The sequence below is a fragment of the Bufo bufo genome, chromosome 6 (genome assembly GCF_905171765.1).
Source record: "Bufo bufo chromosome 6, aBufBuf1.1, whole genome shotgun sequence".
Lineage (NCBI taxonomy): Eukaryota > Metazoa > Chordata > Amphibia > Anura > Bufonidae > Bufo > Bufo bufo.
Genome location: NC_053394.1, coordinates 18653228 through 18673809, shown reverse-complemented (window position 1 = coordinate 18673809; position 20582 = coordinate 18653228). Strand labels below are relative to the sequence as shown.

General features: G+C 47.2%; 1 protein-coding gene across 2 annotated transcripts; it reads right to left on the bottom strand.

Moving 5' to 3' along the window:
- Nucleotides 1-36: 36 nt before the first annotated feature.
- Nucleotides 37-17249, bottom strand: LOC121004615 (inositol 1,4,5-trisphosphate receptor interacting protein). 2 transcript variants are annotated; one of them, XM_040436845.1, is made up of 2 exons: nucleotides 7784-7838; nucleotides 37-2573 (listed from the first exon to the last, which is right to left on the bottom strand). In XM_040436845.1, exon 2 carries the CDS (start codon nucleotides 2564-2566, stop codon nucleotides 944-946), a length of 1623 nt encoding a protein of 540 aa, XP_040292779.1. In that variant the 5' UTR covers nucleotides 2567-2573; nucleotides 7784-7838; the 3' UTR covers nucleotides 37-943. The 2 variants fall into 2 exon arrangements, with proteins under 2 accessions (XP_040292779.1, XP_040292778.1); XM_040436844.1 differs by lacking the exon at nucleotides 7784-7838 and adding an exon at nucleotides 17085-17249 and having other exon boundaries at nucleotides 38-2573.
- Between the last annotated feature and the right edge of the window lie 3333 nt (nucleotides 17250-20582).

Here is a 20582-nt window from a genome sequence, read left to right as displayed (position 1 = left end):
GTGATGTCTGACTGCTATTATTTTGAACACAACTGTATGTATCAATCGGCTCGGCTTCTCCTGCTCTACAACATGATTGCTTTTTTTGGTGACAGGTCCTTTTTAAGTTCTGCAGCAGAGTGGGATCCCAAGTGCGTCACAACTGTGTATAAACCCTAGTAGGACATATGGACATGATGGAATAGGTTTTCAGAGGAAATAATATCTTATTTAGCATTGTTTTTGTACAACCAGTTCTTTTGCTTAAGGGGACAGATCACTTTTTACATGTGTGATATAGGATTAGAGATCTTTGACCAGAAACCATTTCTACTTTCAAAGAAAGAAGCCAAGACTTTGCAATACAAACGTTTAACTTGTCAGTGTTGCAAAAGACATGGAGTCGCCCCCAACTGGTTTTCCGGCACCATAATTGGCTTCCAGATTCGTGGGACAATCCACTATGAATGGGTCACGCTGACTACTGGTAGATCAGTGAAGTCATCTATGTACCTATGGTAAACGTTTCCCGTTGACCAGCCTATTGTGGGCTAGATTCCTGGAATTATAAAGCAAACACCTCACAGGTTTTGTCATTACGCTTTTATGCAAATGGCACCAGACTAATAAGAAGAAATAAATAACAATGTAGATGGACATTAATTCAAAATCACAGATCTATCTGTAACCTTCTTGTACATAGCTGTGGATGGAATATGAATACATAAAACAGTTCAATATTTGGCACCTATAAGGGAAATAAATGTATGATATAATAATCAGATCTCTGCAATAACAAGGGCTTCTAAAATAACTATGGTAGCCAATGGCAGCTTGGCGTTGACGTGGTGGGCATGGTTTAATTGTAAAAACTGAATTCTTTATTATAAAATAGTCATTTAACTCTTAAGATGTCTTAAGTGAAGTCACAAAACACTGTTGTGGTTGAAGGCTGGAAATCTGGTCAATAAGAAGACTTGTTGGTGGTCCCATTGGGCAGGTGTAAGCTGTATTCATTGATAACAACAGTCGCATTCTTCAGCATCTCATAGAACATGGATAAAGTCTTCTGATAAAGGTCTCTGTTTAGGACAAAGAACCTGAAGAGATTAACAGGTTCTGAAACTCGAAAGTGTTGGGGGAGTTTCACGGTGTCTGGAAGTTTGCCATTTCCAACCATGAAGTGGTAGAGTTTCTTCTCCAGGAGACTTTTCTCCAAGCTCTTGAACATGTCTCGTAACCGCTCCTCTAGCAAGACACTGTCCCAATCTGAATAGGGCCTACTAAGAAGCAGATGCATAAGGACTGTCTTTAGATGGTACGTGGTGAGACCGCTTGGTCCAGTTATGTGACACTGCTTGGAGTGGAGAAAAGTAATTATTTGTAGGCAGCTGAGGTGGCACGAATTGCCAGGTAGGTTTTTTGCAAAGTCCTTGAGGAACCTTCTCTCATAGACTGAGAAGGACAACATCCAATAGATACTGGAGGAGACTTCACGAGGTGTGCTTGGAAAATGGGAAATAAAATACAGGTCTGTGTCCTCATACTGAACCACAGGAGTGATGTTGAAGCTGATGACTTTTCCAGACTTGAATTTGACTCTCAAAGCTCCAGGAGAGTCCAAGTGACTGAAGGTGAGCTCAAACTCATACTTGCGTGAAATCTTGCTCCATGCTTTAGTCACGGCTGTTTGGAACCATTTCATCACCTGGTCAATGTCCAGGTAGTTGGTGTTTCTGGAACAGAGCAAGTTGAAATCCTTACTGACTTTTTTACTGTTGGTCGGATTGTGAAGAAGACATAACATTTCTTCTCCAAGTCTCTTCTTGTCACACACACAGCCGCAAGATTCATCGTCTGGGCCGCAGACTAGAATTGTTCCATAACTTTGTTTGTCTGGACCAATGGATGGATCAGAGACCCATGGCTGGCACCTGAAGTGATATGGTTCTGGAGGTGCAAATGGTACCAGTAGGTCACATATCAATGGCCGGTTCACCCTCCAGTTTTCATACATACTCCCAATGCAGATACTGTCATCAACCTCCATGTCGGCATCCCGGTTGCAGACACTTTTCAATGCCTCCAAGAGGTCATCTGCAAATCCTTCCACAAACTCTCTGCTTCTCACAGCATCGTGGGTGCTTGCTCTGATGTACTGGTCATGAAAGATGGTCAGCATTGGCTTGTTGGGAAGAGACACACCATGACAGTTGTTTCCTAGGAACAGCAGATCATCCTCCTCTTTGCTTTGCTCATGGGAGTTGTTGTCCTTAAAGTCTTGTCTCCACACTTCAATCATCAGGAATATGACCATAGACACTGTACTCCAGAAGTCCCACCCTGATCCACCTTTTGACTCCTGGCTTTCGGTCTTGTTGTCATCTTCTGCTGGTTCCTCCTGACGGGATAAAAGTTGCTCAAGTTCCAGCTGCTGTTTTTTCAAGTTTTCTTCTCTCTCCCGTAATTTCTCCATAATAAGGTCGTCATTAGCAGGAATGGAGGTGTAGTTATTTGGGAAGAGGAGCGGATGGTTGACAATTGCGGTCACCACCACCAGGCACACCTTGAATATCCCGGCCTGCATTGTGCTCCTAAATAGAAAGAGAAGAAAAGAACGTTAAGTATCAAGATGAAAATCCTAGAAATATAAAATGTTGCTTAAATCTAAAGATTTCTCATTCCGAAGGGATTTACAAAACTGTCTACAGGGAGTGCAGAATTATTAGGCAAGTTGTATTTTTGAGGATTAATTTTATTATTGAACAACAACCATGTTCTCAATGAACCCAAAAAACTCATTAATATCAAAGCTGAATATTTTTGGAAGTAGTTTTTAGTTTGTTTTTAGTTTTAGCTATTTTAGGGGGATATCTGTGTGTGCAGGTGACTATTACTGTGCATAATTATTAGGCAACTTAACAAAAAACAAATATATACCCATTTCAATTATTTATTTTTACCAGTGAAACCAATATAACATCTCAACATTCACAAATATACATTTCTGACATTCAAAAACAAAACAAAAACAAATCAGTGACCAATATAGCCACCTTTCTTTGCAAGGACACTCAAAAGCCTGCCATCCATGGATTCTGTCAGTGTTTTGATCTGTTCACCATCAACATTGCGTGCAGCAGCAACCACAGCCTCCCAGACACTGTTCAGAGAGGTGTACTGTTTTCCCTCCTTGTAAATCTCACATTTGATGATGGACCACAGGTTCTCAATGGGGTTCAGATCAGGTGAACAAGGAGGCCATGTCATTAGATTTTCTTCTTTTATACCCTTTCTTGCCAGCCACGCTGTGGAGTACTTGGACGCGTGTGATGGAGCATTGTCCTGCATGAAAATCATGTTTTTCTTGAAGGATGCAGACTTCTTCCTGTACCACTGCTTGAAGAAGGTGTCTTCCAGAAACTGGCAGTAGGACTGGGAGTTGAGCTTGACTCCATCCTCAACCCGAAAAGGCCCCACAAGCTCATCTTTGATGATACCAGCCCAAACCAGTACTCCACCTCCACCTTGCTGGCGTCTGAGTCGGACTGGAGCTCTCTGCCCTTTACCAATCCAGCCATGGGCCCATCCATCTGGCCCATCAAGACTCACTCTCATTTCATCAGTCCATAAAACCTTAGAAAAATCAGTCTTGAGATATTTCTTGGCCCAGTCTTGACGTTTCAGCTTGTGTGTCTTGTTCAGTGGTGGTCGTCTTTCAGCCTTTCTTACCTTGGCCATGTCTCTGAGTATTGCACACTTTGTGCTTTTGGGCACTCCAGTGATGTTGCAGCTCTGAAATATGGCCAAACTGGTGGCAAGTGGCATCTTGGCAGCTGCACGCTTGACTTTTCTCAGTTCATGGGCAGTTATTTTGCGCCTTGGTTTTTCCACACGCTTCTTGCGACCCTGTTGACTATTTTGAATGAAACGCTTGATTGTTCGATGATCACGCTTCAGAAGCTTTGCAATTTTAAGAGTGCTGCATCCCTCTGCAAGATATCTCACTATTTTTGACTTTTCTGAGCCTGTCAAGTCCTTCTTTTGACCCATTTTGCCAAAGGAAAGGAAGTTGCCTAATAATTATGCACACCTAATATAGGGTGTTGATGTCATTAGACCACACCCCTTCTCATTACAGAGATGCACATCACCTAATATGCTTAATTGGTAGTAGGCTTTCGAGCCTATACAGCTTGGAGTAAGACAACATGCATAAAGAGGATGATGTGGTCAAAATACTCATTTGCCTAATAATTCTGCACGCAGTGTAAAAGAAAAACACTTTGTTTTCCACAGTGACCAATCACCGAGCATCTTTCATTTCATATTCTGCTCCTGAAAAATGAAAGCTGCTCTGTGATAACAAAGTGCTTTTGTAAACCTGCCCCTAATATATCTTCATCCTGTACCCCGAGTGTCAGTGTCATTATCCTGTACCCCAAGTGTCACTGTCATTATCCTGTACCCCGAGTGTCAGCGTCATTATCCTGTACCCCGAGTGTCAGTGTCATTATCCTGTACCCCGAGTGTCAGTGTCTTTATCCTGTACCCCAAGTGTCAGTGTCATTATCCTGTACCCCAAGTGTCAGTGTCACTATCCTGCCCCCCGAGTGTCAGTGTCATTATCCTGTACCCCGAGTGTCAATGTCATTATCCTGTACCCCCAAGTGTCAGTGTCATTATCCTGTACCCCCAAGTGTCAGTGTCATTATCCTGTACCCCCAAGTGTCAGTGTCATTATCCTGTACCCCCGAGTGTCAGTGTCACTATCCTGTACCCCGAGTGTCAGTGTCATTACCCTGTACCCCCAAGTGTCATTATCCTGTACCCCCAAGTGTCAATGTCATTATCCTGTACCCCAAGTGTCAGTGTCATTATCCTGTCCCCCAAGTGTCAGTGTCACTATCCTGTACCCCGAGTGTCAGTGTCACTATCCTGTACCCCGAGTGTCAGTGTCATTATCCTGTACCCCCAAGTGTCATTATCCTGTACCCCCAAGTGTCAGTGTCCTTATCCTGTACCCCCAAGTGTCAGTGTCATTATCCTGTACCCCCAAGTGTCAGTGTGTTATTATCCTGTACCCCAAGTGTCAGTGTCATTATCCTGTACCACAAGTGTCAGTGTCACTATCCTGTACCCCAAGTGTCAGTGTCACTATCCTGTACCCCGAGTGTCAGTGTTATTATCCTGTACCCCAAGTGTCAGCGTCATTATCAGGTACCCCAAGTGTCAGTGTCCTGTATTTCGAATATTAGCTGTCGTTCTCCTGTCACCCCAATAGTCCGTGTCCCAGGTCTGTTACTCTAAGTTCTAGCGTTTCTTTGGTATGGTCCCCCATGCTTTGGCCCTGCTAGTATTTGGCAGCTCTTAAAGCCTCTATATGTGATCCAGGACAGGAAGGGGTTTTCTGGCTTTGGTGACCCTAGTATGTGAGGAGTTTATGCTGGTACGTGCAGTCCTATCAATGCTGTGATCCGCATTTGATTTAACCCTGTTCCTCCTCATGTCTGGGGATATCATAGAGTCGACATTAGTAAGAGGAATGGCGGCTTTTCTGGCTCTTTGTTTGGACCTGGAGCGTTTCTCTTGTCTGCTGCCCGCACAGCTGCAGGAAGCCGCACTACACCCTGCGCTTCCTAAGTGCCACTTGTACAGAAAATAACAACTCCTTGGTCCGGCTCCAAGAAGGGAGAGGCCGCAGAAAATGTCAGGTTTCTGCTGCAGTCTCCCTATTCACCTTTGCACCTGAAAGAAATGTCCATGAGGTGGGACACATATGGGATATATATATATATATATATACTGTGTCTCCCAGTATATAACAGTGCAGGGTATAATGTGACATTATATATCACTATTCTGATTGTTACAGGATCCCGTGAAGGCTGGCACTAGTGGGTCATGTTCTTAAAGGGGCTGCAAGATTCAGAAAATACACTTTCCAATTCTCTGTTAGTGCAATCTTAGTTAATAGAAAGGAGACCCCCATATAAGACCTCCATCAGTTATCCAGAGCAGCTACAAAGAGCGTCTCTTTCTCTCTGGAGGACCTTGCATGTGTGTGTATGGCATAGACAGCCTACTGATCAAAATGAAAACTGTGCAATACTTCACTTCCCCAGTGGTGGCGCTGCAGAGAAACTGAGCAGTTGCTTCTTATAGATTACAACTGATCGCTGGAGATCCTAACTGTGCATCACCAATGAAGTCAATGGGTCTTGTGCATTTTACAAAAACGAAGAATTTTTTAATTACATCACAGCCAGGGGATCAAACCAGATGTCCCCTTTAATAAAAATTGAAGGACCTTTAACCCATCTGAATATCCGGCAATTCTGATAATCTGGCACTGGTTTCTGAAATGCTTTGTGGTGTGCCCAGACCCACGGTTTTGGTGTTTTATTTCCTGCCCCTGATATATATATATATATATATATATATAATGTAGTCGGAGGCAAGGTCCTCTCAAGGCATTTTCTCCAAGAAAGTCAGAATGCAAAGGCATCAAGACACCTTTGTGCAATACTTCACTTCTCCTGTGGTGGCGCTGTAGGGAAAATGAGCACTTGCGTCTCATAGATCATTATCTTGGGTCCTTGTAGGTGGGATCGGATACATATAAGTAGATGGAGTTGGCGCTGATATGGATGGGTGGTAACTGTGACCAGCGAGAGGGCCAGTACTGTTTAGTCAGGCCAAAAGTGCTGTCACGCAGTCTGTAGAGAGAGGCTGCAGAATGTGGAGACGTGCAAAGCTTCGTAAGAGCGAGACCCACATCTAAGTCAGTGAGTGAAAACACAGAGAAAAGAGACTGCTCAGCATGGGCGGAAAGTGGTCAGATAGGGCAACAGCCAACACTACCAACTAAGTGACCACCGGTGTTTATTACTCTGATAACCTGACATTATCCAAGTTGAGTCTCCGTTGTGCAAAGTCCGTTCTGAAAACCTTCCAGTGTGTACCGCCCCCGAGGAGCTGTTCTGTAAAGGTGATTGCATTATAACCATGTGCTCAGTGACTTTCTCTCATCCAATCCCTTCTGTTCAGCATTTACTCTATTTGGGACATTAAAATATCAAAAAAACAGAAGCAGACGACTTATGATAAAAAAGTGAGCAATTAGGATACACACCTGATTTGATCAAGTCCCGTTAATAGAGGCTTAAAGGAATAGTAAAGCCGAAAGATAGCTATACATATCAAAGTCCAAATCAATGGCTCAGTTATGCTAGGCAGTTTTTACAGTGGATTTCGGCATGGAGACACGTAATCCTCATAAAGAAAACCTCTGCTTGCTGTCAGTATTCTGTATTCTTGTAGGCCGGCCCATCCTGACCTAGTCCTGCTCAAGCAGCTGCTACAGTGATACAATGTATCACTGCTGGTAACAGCTAGCACCATGGCAACAGAGAGGAAGACTGATAACATTGTAACAAAGTGCAGCAGTGTGTGCAGGTCAGAGCGTTCATATTCACAGCCAGCAAGCAGAGCTCTTGAAAATCTAGAAGAATTGAAAAATAAAGGATATAAGAAAGTTGTAGAACTGTTCACATGATCAGCGAAATGTATGATCGCTGGGGGTCCGACTGCTGGGACCCCTTCCCATTGACGAGATTGGGTGACTGGCCGAGTCCTCTGTGGGGCACATGAACGGCTCCACTCACTGCAGGTGAAAATGAAAGCAATGATCTGATTGGTCACTAGGGGCATTCGCTGCGTTTGTCTTTTTGCAAAACTTTTCACACAGGGCGCTGATACTTGTGATGCATCTCTGAGCTGCCATACGATGGGAAGACGTTACCTGATCCTCGCTGGGTCTGATCTCACGTCCGCTCGTCTTCACCCTCCACAGAAAGACACCTTCAGTATTCCGGGCTAAGTCCCAGCACACGGTGTAATTATCAGGGTGCGGCCCCCGGCACCTCCACCCAGATACACACACAATGCTCCGCCATATTTACCGCTGGATAAAGCAGGTAAACCCATGTTAACCCCGTAATGACCACCACGTGGCTGATGACATTTATTTTACCAGCTAGATAAGAACAGGTCTCTGACCATCTATGTGCTGTGAATATACTGTATATAATACTTGTGACTGATCACAAAATCACCAGTCTGTCCCTCATGCTTTACACCACAGTTCTTCTCATTTGGGCCACAGCTATGAGCCAATGCCCCCCACTTGCATTGTCTCTAGCAGCTAGGGAGGCTCGTCGCTGTCACCGCATTTATGATGCTATGTAACCCTTACAGTTCTGGAATGTATTGGATAACACTGTCATAATACTGTCAGTGTTATCCAATACATTCCAGAACTGTGAGGCCCCTTTCACACGGGCGAGTATTCCGCGCGGATGCGATCTGTGAGTTGAACGCATTGCACCCGCACTGAATCCCGACCCATTAATTTCTATGGGGCTGTGCACACGAGCGGTGATTTTTACGCATCACTTGTGAAAATCGCAGCATGCTCTATATTCTGCGTTTTTCACGCAACGCAGGCCCCATAGAAGTAAATGGGGTTGCGTGAAAATCGCAAGCATCCGCAAGCAAGTGCGGATGCGGTGCGATTTTCACGCACGGTTGCTAGGAAACGATCGGGATGGGGACCCGATCATTATTATTTTCCCTTATAACATGGTTATAAGGGAAAATAATAGCATCCTGAATACAGAATGCATAGTACAATAGCGCTGGAGGGGTTAATAATAATAATAATAATAATAATAATTTTATTCACCTTAATCCACTTGATCGCACAGCCGGCATCTCCTTCTGTCTTCATCTTAGCTGTGTGCAGGAAAAGGACCTGTGGTGACGTCACTCCGGTCATCACATGGTCCATCACATGATCCATCACCATGGTAATGGATCATGTGATGACCGGAGTGACGTCACCACAGGTCCTGTTCCTGCACACAGCTAAGATGAAGACAGAAGAGATGCCGGCTGCGCGATCAAGTGGATTAAGGTGAGTTAAATTATATATATATTTTTTTTAACCCCTCCAGCCCTATTGTACTATGCTCTGTATTCAGAATGCTATTATTTTCCCCCTATAACCATGTTATAAGGGAAAATAATACAATCTACAGAACACCGATCCCAAGCCCGAACTTCTGTGAAGAAGTTCAGGTTTGGGTACCAAACATGTGCGATTTTTCTAACGCGAGTGCAAAACGCATTACAATGTTTTGCACTCGCGCGGAAAAATTGCGCGTGTTCCCGTAATGCACCCGCACCTTTTCCCGCAACGCCCGTGTGAAAGGGGCCTAAGGCCTCTTTCACACGGGCGTTGCGGAAAAATGTCCGGGTGCGTTGCGGGAACACCCGCGATTTTTCCGCGCGAGTGCAAAACCATGTAATGCGTTTTGCACTCGCGTTAGAAAAATCGCACATGTTTGGTACCCAAACCTGAACTTCTTCACAGAAGTTCGGGCTTGGGATCGGTGTTCTGTAAATAGTATTATTTTCCCTTATAACATGGTTATAAGGGAAAATAATAGCATTCTGAATACAGAATGTATAGTAAAACAGGGCTGGAGGGGTTAAAAAAAATAAAAAGTCATTTAACTCACCTTAATCCACTTGCTCGCGTAGCCGGCATCTCCGTCTGACTCTTTTACCATGGTGAATCACCATGGTAAAAGATCATGTGACGTACCATGTGATGACCGGAGTGACGTCATCCCAGGTCCTTAAACTATAGTTAATGCTCTACACAGGTCCTAGACAGTAAAAGAGTCAGACGGAGATGCCGGCTACGCGAGCAAGTGGATTAAGGTGAGTTAAATGACTTTTTATTTTTTTTTAACCCCTCCAGCCCTGTTTTACTATGCATTCTGTATTCAGAATGCTATTATTTTCCCTTATAACCATGTTATAAGGTAAAATAATAAGGTTCGGGTCTCCATCCCGATCGTCTCCTAGCAACCGTGCGTGAAAATCGCACCGCATCCGCACTTGCTTGCGGATGCTTGCGATTTTCACGCAACCCCATTCATTTCTATGGGGCCTGTGTTACGTGAAAAACGCACAAAGAGGAGCATGCTGCGATTTTCACGCAACGCAAAAGTGATGCGTGAAAATCACCGCTCGTGTGCACAGCCCCATAGAAATGAATGGGTCAGTATTCAGTGCGGGTGCAATGCGTTCACCTCCCGCATCGCATCCGCGCGGAATACTCGCCCGGGTGAAAGGGGCCTAAGGGTTACATAGCATCATAAATCAATGTATTGCTAGTGCTGGGAGGTCAGGACGGGTGCCTCCCTGCGAGTCCGATGTGTGAAAGGGGCCTAATCCAGCATCGGTGGTCGCCCTTGCACTTAGAGTAAAAGGTGCTGAGTGACCTTTCTAGTGGCCAGGACCGTGGGAGCTCACATAGGCGAGCACGCACAGCATCTCCCATCCCGGCCACCTCGTATCTGCGCTGCAGCAGTGGTGGTCGTAACCCCTGGCAACAAGCAGTGTATAATGTGATGGAAAAATGAATCCAGCCAGTAAAGGAGGCAATATGGAGAATCACAATACATTAGTAAGGGGCTTGTATTAACTTTCTCTACATGATAAGTGCTGCATCTGTATACCGGGGGGGGGGGGGGAAACTCCATAAAGGGGGGCACAAGATTGGATTTCTAGATGGTTTCTAGCATTCACAGGCCTGGAGTGAGGTCCATGCTCCTCATTGCTTCACAGTCACTTCTGCAATCTCTGCAAAACATGTCTCAATCGTCCCAGCCCCGTTCTGCAGGACAAACTGCTTGGCCACGTAGGGTGGCGCTCCACCCCTGCCTCCAGGAGCTCTGCGCGACTCCTTCACGCCTGTCTCATGTCTTCACTCATTGTTTTTTAGTTTTGTGCAATGTAGAAATAACTGTTGTTACCAGCAGGATAGCCGCTGCTGCTGCTGATGGGTCTTATTTAAAGGGGTTATCCAATTTCTCAAAACCCCCCCCACATATGCCGGGGCCCCTCACCGGTAATATACTTACTCCGCTCCCGGCTCCGCTCCCCGCACCGCCGCTGCTGCTTCTCCCTGCACACGGATGAAATCATCCCATGTCGGGGGGGAGCAGCCAATGGCAAGCGGGGACGAGCCTTCCTAGCATCGCGGGTGACGCTACGGAGGCTCGTCCCTGACCCCGCCTGCCATTGGCTGCTCCCCCCCCCCCTCATCCGTGTGCAGGGAGAAGCAGCAGTGGCGGTGCGGGGACCAGGAGCCGGGAGCGGAGTAAGTATATTACTGGTGAGGGGCCCCGGCATATGTGGGGGGGTTTGAGAAATTGGATAACCCCTTTAAGCACTGTTCATTCTAAGGCCTTGTTCACATTTCCGTGTCAGAATTATGTATGTGAAAAAAGCATCTGTGAAGGATCCGTAGATGGTCCGCGTGTCCGTTTTTACCCTCCGCGTGTCATTCCTCATCCACGGACTCTGCTCAGCTGAAAATTAATTTCAAGAGAATTTCCTGTCTTCCGCGAAAAACGGACGCACCACGAATGCCATCCGTGTTGTGTCCGTGATTTTCACAGACCCATAGGCTTCGATGGGCGTGTTTGGTCTGCATCACAGACCAAAGTAATTCATGTCTCTGTGATTTTTTTTTCGGTCAGTAAAAAAATACTGATGTGTGAACAGACATTCAAATCAATGGGTACTTGTGCTGTCGGTGGAAAATGCAGACAGCACACGTCCGTGAAAAACGGAAATGTGTCGACGAGGCCTAACTAAGGTTTCTGCAAATTCGCAGAACAGCAAACCCTATACCATGATCATCCAGATAGTTCGGATTCATCTTTGGAGCTGATATCTGCGCTCGGTCACATGTTCACGAAGCGGTTGCGGTGTAGCGCGGTCGCCGTTACGATCCGACTGTAACAAACAGGGTTGAATCGACCGAAGAAGAGAAGTGCAAAGAAAATCTTGAGGGGGTGGGATGGGCTAATACACTGCACCGCAGCTGCTGCTGTGTGAACATGGCAGATTGCAGGAGCCAATCAAACTCACAGTCCAAGTGCGCAGTACTGAATAACACAGAGCTGGAGAAGATCCGTCAACAGCAGCTTGTCAATGGTTTCAATGTATATTCAGACAGCTAAATAGACATAAATGTATGGTCATTGGGGGCTCCATATCTGGGGCCTCAACCGATCCGCCAGGAGAAGGAGCATGGACCCATCCACATCAGTGCCCCTTCTGTGTGTGGCTGCGCCCGGTACTGCAGCTCAGCCCATAGAGGTTGCAGCACCACCCTCTACATCAGTGCCCTGCACAGAGACGCCCCTTCTGTGTGTGGCTGCGCCCGGTACTGCAGCTCAGCCCATAGAGGTTGCAGCACCACCCTCTACATCAGTGCCCTGCACAGAGACGCCCCTTCTGTGTGTGGCTGCGCCCGGTACTGCAGCTCAGCCCATAGAGGTTGCAGCACCACCCTCTACATCAGTGCCCTGCACAGAGACGCCCCTTCTGTGTGTGGCTGCGCCCGGTACTGCAGCTCAGCCCATAGAGGTTGCAGCACCACCCATCCACATCAGTGCCCTGCACAGAGACGCCCCTTCTGTCTGTGGCTGAGCCCGGTACTGCAGCTCAGCCCATAGAGGTTGCAGCACCACCCATCCACATCAGTGCCCTGCACAGAGACGCTCCTTCTGTGTGTGGCTGCGCCCGGTACTGCAGCTCAGCCCATAGAGGTTGCAGCACCACCCTCTACATCAGTGCCCTGCACAGAGACGCCCCTTCTGTGTGTGGCTGCGCCCGGTACTGCAGCTCAGCCCATATAGGTTGCAGCACCACCCTCTACATCAGTGCCCTGCACAGAGACGCCCCTTCTGTGTGTGGCTGCGCCCGGTACTGCAGCTCAGCCCATAGAGGTTGCAGCACCACCCTCTACATCAGTGCCCTGCACAGAGACGCCCCTTCTGTGTGTGGCTGCGCCCGGTACTGCAGCTCAGCCCATAGAGGTTGCAGCACCACCCTCTACATCAGTGCCCTGCATAGAGACGCCTCTTCTGTGTGTGGCTGCGCCCGGTACTGCAGCTCAGCCCATAGAGGTTGCAGCACCACCCTCTACATCAGTGCCCTGCATGCTACTGCGAGGAGGCATCACTTCCAGAGCCGGTAGTGGAATTATTATTACCGCGGCGTCGTTACTTACACTCCTCACTTTCCTTCCTTCCTGACATATATCTCCGAGCAGGACGTGGGAAGTCAGCGTGAGGTCTCCTGATCTCATTCATAGGATACAAACAGTACTGACATGTGCTGCTCCGCAACACCCCCCCACCCTTAAAGGGACACTAACCTTAAAGGGGGTTGTCCGATCGTGTCCAGATTGTCACAGTGTTTCACAGTAGGTAAAAGCAATCAGTCGAGAGTCCAGGAAACCGATTTCTGCTATTGTTAGTAAAGAGTTTCCTACACTGATACATTGTAACAAACAGGGTTTTTCATCCATTAAATGTTAGAAGGTTGTTTCCATTCACAGACATGGATGCTCCTCTCTGTCATCAAATTATCAGTAGGAAATCTGTGGTTACTGTGACATCACAGCTGGGCTTCACTCAGGTAAGTTACTGTGACATCACAGCTGGGCCTCACTCAGGTAAGTTACTGTGACATCACAGCTGGGCCTCACTCAGGTAAGTTACTGTGACATCACAGCTGGGCCTCACTCAGGTAAGTTACTGTGACATCACAGCTGGGCCTCACTCAGGTAAGTTACTGTGACATCACAGCTGGGCTTCACTCAGGTAAGTTACTGTGACATCACAGCTGGGCCTCACTCAGGTAAGTTACTGTGACATCACAGCTGGGCCTCACTCAGGTAAGTTACTGTGACATCACAGCTGGGCCTCACTCAGGTAAGTTACTGTGACATCACAGCTGGGCCTCACTCAGGTAAGTTACTGTGACATCACAGCTGGGCTTCACTCAGGTAAGTTACTGTGACATCACAGCTGGGCCTCACTCAGGTAAGTTACTGTGACATCACAGCTGGGCCTCACTCAGGTAAGTTACTGTGACATCACAGCTGGACCTCACTCAGGTAAGTTACTGTGACATCACAGCTGGGCTTCACTCAGGTAAGTTACTGTGACATCACAGCTGGGCCTCACTCAGGTAAGTTACTGTGATATCACAGCAGGACCTCACTCAGTTAAGTTACTGTGACATCACAGCTGGACCTCACTCAGGTAAGTTACTGTGACATCACAGCTGGACCTCACCCAGGTAAGTTACTGTGACATCACAGCTGGGCCTCACTCAGGTAAGTTACTGTGACATCACAGCTGGGCCTCACTCAGGTAAGTTACTGTGACATCACAGCTGGACCTCACTCAGGTTAGTTACTGTGATATCACAGCTGGACCTCACTCAGGTAAGTTATTGTGACATCACAGCTGGGCCTCACTCAGGTAAGTTACTGTGACATCACAGCAGGACCTCACTCAGGTAAGTTACTGTGACATCACAGCTGGAGCTCACTCAGGTAAGTTACTGTGACCTCACAGCTGGGCCTCACTCAGGTAAGTTACTGTGACATCACAGCAGGACCTCACTCAGGTAAGTTACTGTGACATCACAGCAGGACCTCACTCAGGTAAGTTACTGTGACATCACAGCTGGACCTCACTCAGGTAAGTTACTGTGACATCACAGCTGGACCTCACCCAGGTAAGTTACTGTGACATCACAGCTGGGCCTCACTCAGGTAAGTTACTGTGACATCACAGCTGGACCTCACTCAGGTAAGTTACTGTGACATCACAGCTGGACCTCACTCAGGTTAGTTACTGTGATATCACAGCTGGACCTCACTCAGGTAAGTTATTGTGACATCACAGCTGGGCCTCACTCAGGTAAGTTACTGTGACATCACAGCAGGACCTCACTCAGGTAAGTTACTGTGACATCACAGCTGGAGCTCACTCAGGTAAGTTACTGTGACCTCACAGCTGGGCCTCACTCAGGTAAGTTACTGTGACATCACAGCAGGACCTCACTCAGGTAAGTTACTGTGACATCACAGCAGGACCTCACTCAGGTAAGTTACTGTGACATCACAGCTGGGCCTCACTCAGGTAAGTTACTGTGACATCACAGCTGGAGCTCACTCAGGTAAGTTACTGTGACCTCACAGCTGGGCCTCACTCAGGTAAGTTACTGTGACATCACAGCTGGACCTCACTCAGGTAAGTTGCTGTGACCTCACAGCTGGGCCTCACTCAGGTAAGTTACTGTGACATCACAGCAGGACCTCACTCAGGTAAGTTACTGTGACATCACAGCTGGGCCTCACTCAGGTAAGTTACTGTGACATCACAGCTGGACCTCACTCAGGTAAGTTACTGTAACATCACAGCTGGACCTCACTCAGGTAAGTTACTGTGACATCACAGCTGGGCCTCACTCAGGTAAGTTACTGTGACATCACAGCTGGACCTCACTCAGGTAAGTTACTGTAACATCACAGCTGGGCCTCACTCAGGTAAGTTACTGTGACATCACAGCTGGACCTCACTCAGGTAAGTTACTGTGACATCACAGCTGGGCTTCACTCAGGTAAGTTACTGTGACATCACAGCTGGGCTTCACTCAGGTAAGTTACTGTGACATCACAGCAGGACCTCACTCAGGTAAGTTACTGTGACATCACAGCAGGACCTCACTCAGGTAAGTTACTGTGACATCACAGCAGGACCTCACTCAGGTAAGTTACTGTGACATCACAGCTGGACCTCACTCAGGTAAGTTACTGTGACATCACAGCTGGGCCTCACTCAGGTAAGTTATTGTGACATCACAGTTGGGCCTCACTCAGGTAAGTTACTGTGACATCACAGCAGGACCTCACTCAGGTAAGTTACTTCGACATCACAGCTGGGCCTCACTCAGGTAAGTTATTGTGACATCACAGCTGGGCCTCACTCAGGTAAGTTATTGTGACATCACAGTTGGGCCTCACTCAGGTAATTTACTGTGACCTCACAGCTGGAGCTCACTCAGGTTAGTTACTGTGACATCACAGCTGCATTTCGGTTAGAGGAGCGGCGGTGACATCACAATTGATCTCAGGCAGCTAAAGAGGTTATTCAGGATTAGAAAAACATGGCTGCTCTCTTCCAGAAACAGCGCCTCACCTGTCCATGGGTTGTGTCTGGTATTACAGCTCCATTGAGGTGAATGGGGCTGAGCTGTTTTTGGAAGTAAAGCCTCTATGTTTTTCAGTACCGCCCCTTTAAGCTCAGGGGGGGACACATACCATATGTACCATCAAATCAATGGCCGCCCCCGGGCTCGTCAAGAAGATTAGAGGGAGGCTGATAGCAGAGAGCAATGCCGGGTGATCCCGCCAGTGGGCACAGCACATACTCCGGGTTAACCGTCCCTTTAAGAAAGCCTGTGACCCTTCCTGTCAGAACATCCCGACAGGTGGCATCGCGGTTAAATCGGAACTCAAGGCCTCAGCGCGGGCATCGCACACTACTACTGCGTCCTCATGAATCATTCACGTCATGCCCCCTACAGCAGCTGGCATCTGTATAGTGGCCGCAGGTGCCAGAGCCGGGCCGCAGCCTCCGTGATGCCCATCAGCCTCCCCCCTGCCAGTCACACAAGGAGGCGAATAGTTTACTACTCTGCTCTTTGTCAGTCTTCACTGTAACTCTAGAATTCTGTTCATGAACCAGAAAGCCCTGGATGAACAGCACTGTAGAGAGGGGAGTGCTGCTGTGCATAAATCCTGAGCAAGAAAAAGTGATGTAAAATAAAAATGCATCGGTGAAGCAGAGCCGAAAAGTCGCCTTATTTTACAGCACATGAACTGCACTGTGACAAATCCCTTGTGTCCGCGCACCTGTATTTAGATGTAGCAGTGCTGACTTTGTCATGTGGCACAGCTTGTAATGGAGATTTCAGAAGGTTTGGGATGCTCAGCTGTTTGTTCCGGACATCGGCGTATTCGGGGCACTTTCCCTTTAATTAAACTTTTTGAAACTTCCCCTTTCATACAGATTTTTTCTCTTTTACAACCCCCGCTTCCTCAGCAGATATCTTTAAAAAAAACGTAATAAGAAGAAGATGGAGGCCGGTGAACTTACTTCTCCCGGGGAGCGCGGTCCTTTGTCCTAGGTCACGGTTTTTAGTCCATCTTCTGTGGCGGGGTCTGGGCTCCGGGAGGCTGTGGCCCTTCAGCGTCGTCCGGGTCCCCCCTTCTTGTTCTTCTCCTCCTCGCGTCTGTCTCACAATTTCCTGAATGTCATCACTGACACACACAAAAAAAAAAAAATTGCAAAACTTTTTACATGGTCTCTCTTAAGGTGGACTGAGGAGGTTCTGTACCGGACAACCTTAAGACACAGAATCTGGGGACGGCCGGACCTTAAGGGTTAACCCTTTCAAGGCTGGAAGAACTTTTTTTATGAGTTGCCTACCGATAGCCGTTTCTTTGGAGTGATCCGAAAAAAAATCATTAATTGCAACATAGTTGCGGATGCCATTGTCCAGAACGTAGGAGCTAATAACAATGAGCGCCCATAAGGGTGTGACCCGGTGTCTAATGTGCCACACACTATGCCAACCTTCTACGCCGGGCACAGCAGAGCTGAACTGGGGCAGCAAAGTGAATATCTCTCCGGGGCCTCCTTAAATATAGAACTGCCATGACCACATCTGTATCACTGCGCAGAACAAGCACTGCTGTGTCTAGACAGACCCGGGCTTTGTATCTGCCCTCAATGATGGGAATTCTGTGCTGCTGGAAGAGTAAGGGTTAACAGGTCAAAAAGTGTGTCTCGGATTTAAAGACACAGTACCCCATTTATTTGGTTATACGGTTATTTTTCTTCTTCTTTTCTTTCCACGCGCTCGGTGGCAGCAGTCAGACTTTTTACAAGGGTTTGCAGTCGGTTCCCCATTATTGAAAAGTGCTGCAGCTTTCTTTCTGATATCTTTGGTGTTTCAGTTCTCTACCATTTTCAACATCTATGCTTGCTTTCAGTAAACTAGAACCTTCTTCCAGAGGCCCAAAACCCGTGCAGACCTAATTTCTTCTCCTAGCTGGGGGTTTGTTACAATTGCATCCAGTCCGGATGGCTCTAAACCAGCCCGACCCCAGAGAAGATACGTTTTACCTACACTGATACATTGTAACAAACTATCAGGACAGGGGAGAGGTCTGCGCCGCTGGTGCGTTGAGCTCACAGAGGATTGTTTACACTGGATACACATGTAACAAGCCCTCAATTATTAAGTCGGGAAGAGTTTTCAGCCCCTGGATGTAAAGATGACTTTTTCCATTCACCGAAAGCAAGCAGAGATCTTGCAAACGGCGAGGAATTGAAACATAAAGTCTATCATCAGCGGCAGAACGTTTTTCTTGTATTGCTGTGACATATAAGTGTCCACCGCGCCAGCGGGAGAGGGACGCAGCGCGGCAAAGAAGAGACGCAGCAGCAATGCCAGCACTAAAGAGCAATTTTTGCTGCTGTTTTTGAAAACTGTGGTGTCTGGCTCAGCTTAATCTGCATAGTTGAGTGCTGAAATGGTTAAACGATACATATGTGAGCTTTAAGGTATGCACCCCGGAATAACCAGCCCTGTAAAAATATATGCCCCCCACCGCAGACTGGTCGCCCGCTCACTCGTGCCCTGCGGAATGCTGTGTTATCACGTAGACGCGCCTGGAATGCGGCTCCTAGACATGGTGATGCCGTTCCCCGGACATATATAGACATATACATACACCCACATGTCTACAGAGGACGCGTATTGTGTATATTAGGGTATGGTGCACTCTGGTCCTGTAGTACCCACTCCCTCCTTCAGGTGGCGCTGGTTATACTGCTGTGCATAATAAATGTAGCCTGCTTCCTCCTCCAGGTGGCGCTGTCTGTATACACTCATATTGAGATCAATGGGGACAGCGCCACCTAGAGGAGGAAGTGGACACTGACATTTATCAGAGATGAGTAATGAATGTGACTATAATATAGAACAGGTGGATACAGAGACAGGTGCGGGTGACAACCTATATTATTGAGTAGAATGCCATAACTACAGTGAGGACTGACACAAAGGCAAAATAGTAGGAGACAAGGAGCAAGAGGAAGAAGGTGAAACTCCCTAATAATTCAGATTTACATATCCTTTATGGACATCTTAGGTTCCCCATATGGTCACTGTAGTGGCTGCCATTACTAGCACCCGCAGGGCAACTCAGGAACTGCTGGAAAATATTAAAGGGGTTTTCCGGGTCACACAACCCACTTAATTACATATAACTCACCTGTAGAAGACAGTTTGCAAATATACTTACCAAAGTTTTGAGGAACAATCTTTTAGCCTGGTGCATGTGCAGATGAGGTGGGTTCTAGAGTTTGCCCATGCGCCAGGGACAGAGGTGTCACGATCAGTGTGGGGGGGGGAAACTCCACACTGAACACAGGAGGGAAGAGGAACAGTAACTGGGCCTGGAAACTAGGGAAGAAACGGGTCACCTCCTAAATCGGGCCTGAACTACCTATCAATATGAATAGACCCTGAAGGTAGGAATATTCATATACTGGATACCTAGGCCCTTATTTCCCTATAAGGCGCTGGAATAAGGTTAGAACCAGAGACAACCCATTCCTCCCCAGATGGATGAATGAAAGTCTCTGTCTCAGATACAAACAACAGGGAATATAACAAACACAAACAAACGCGACACTTAACTTCTGTAGAGATGGAAGAACAGGAACACCAGAGACGACCTCACACCAGCTCAGCCAAACCCAAATGAAGCTATCAACCGCATAGTCAGAAGGGTGGGGTGAGACTATAAAGGGTAGAAGTGATGACCACTGAGCAACAGCTGAGAAAAGGGAAGTGGTCATTAACCCTATCAACACTGAATCAAGAGAAATCAAGGAGGCTGTTAGATTCCTCCACGCTCAGCCAGTCTCCTTGATCTCCTGACATCAGTCACCTGAGGGACCGTGACAAGAGGTGGTTCTGGTCCCAGTCACAGCGGGAGTGACGCCCCCTCCATAGTAGGAGAGGAAAATGTACAAAAAGAGGTTAGAGCATCTGAAAAATATTAGGGGTGGTGCCCGTAATATATGAGATGTCGGGATGACGGGCGCCAGGGGCTGGAAGATCAGAGGAATTAGGTATTAGGTAGACAGCACTGCACTCAACGCGTTTCGAGGGTCTAAAGGCACCCCCTTCTTCAGGAGTAATACAATATAATGTACACAGCAATAACATATAAAGCAGTATAATATAAACTAAATCACGACAAAGGAGCGGCGCTACCTAGTGAGTATTATTACTGTCGCCCATTTGGGTCTCTGTTGTGCCTTTGAGCCCCTAGATCCTGAGGTGACCGACCTGCCCCCTCCATAGCCCGGGCAGGAAACCTGCCAAACGGCGTGATGTCGGCGTCATGTGACTGGGATACACGCATCTTCGGAACGATAACCATAGGTGTGTCCTGTGTAATTAAGGTGGATTTGCGGGACCCACTGGCTTCTGGAAAGCCCCTTTAGGGCTCATGCACACGACCGTATGTATTTTGTGGTCTGGAAAACACAGATCTGCAAAAAAAATATATATAA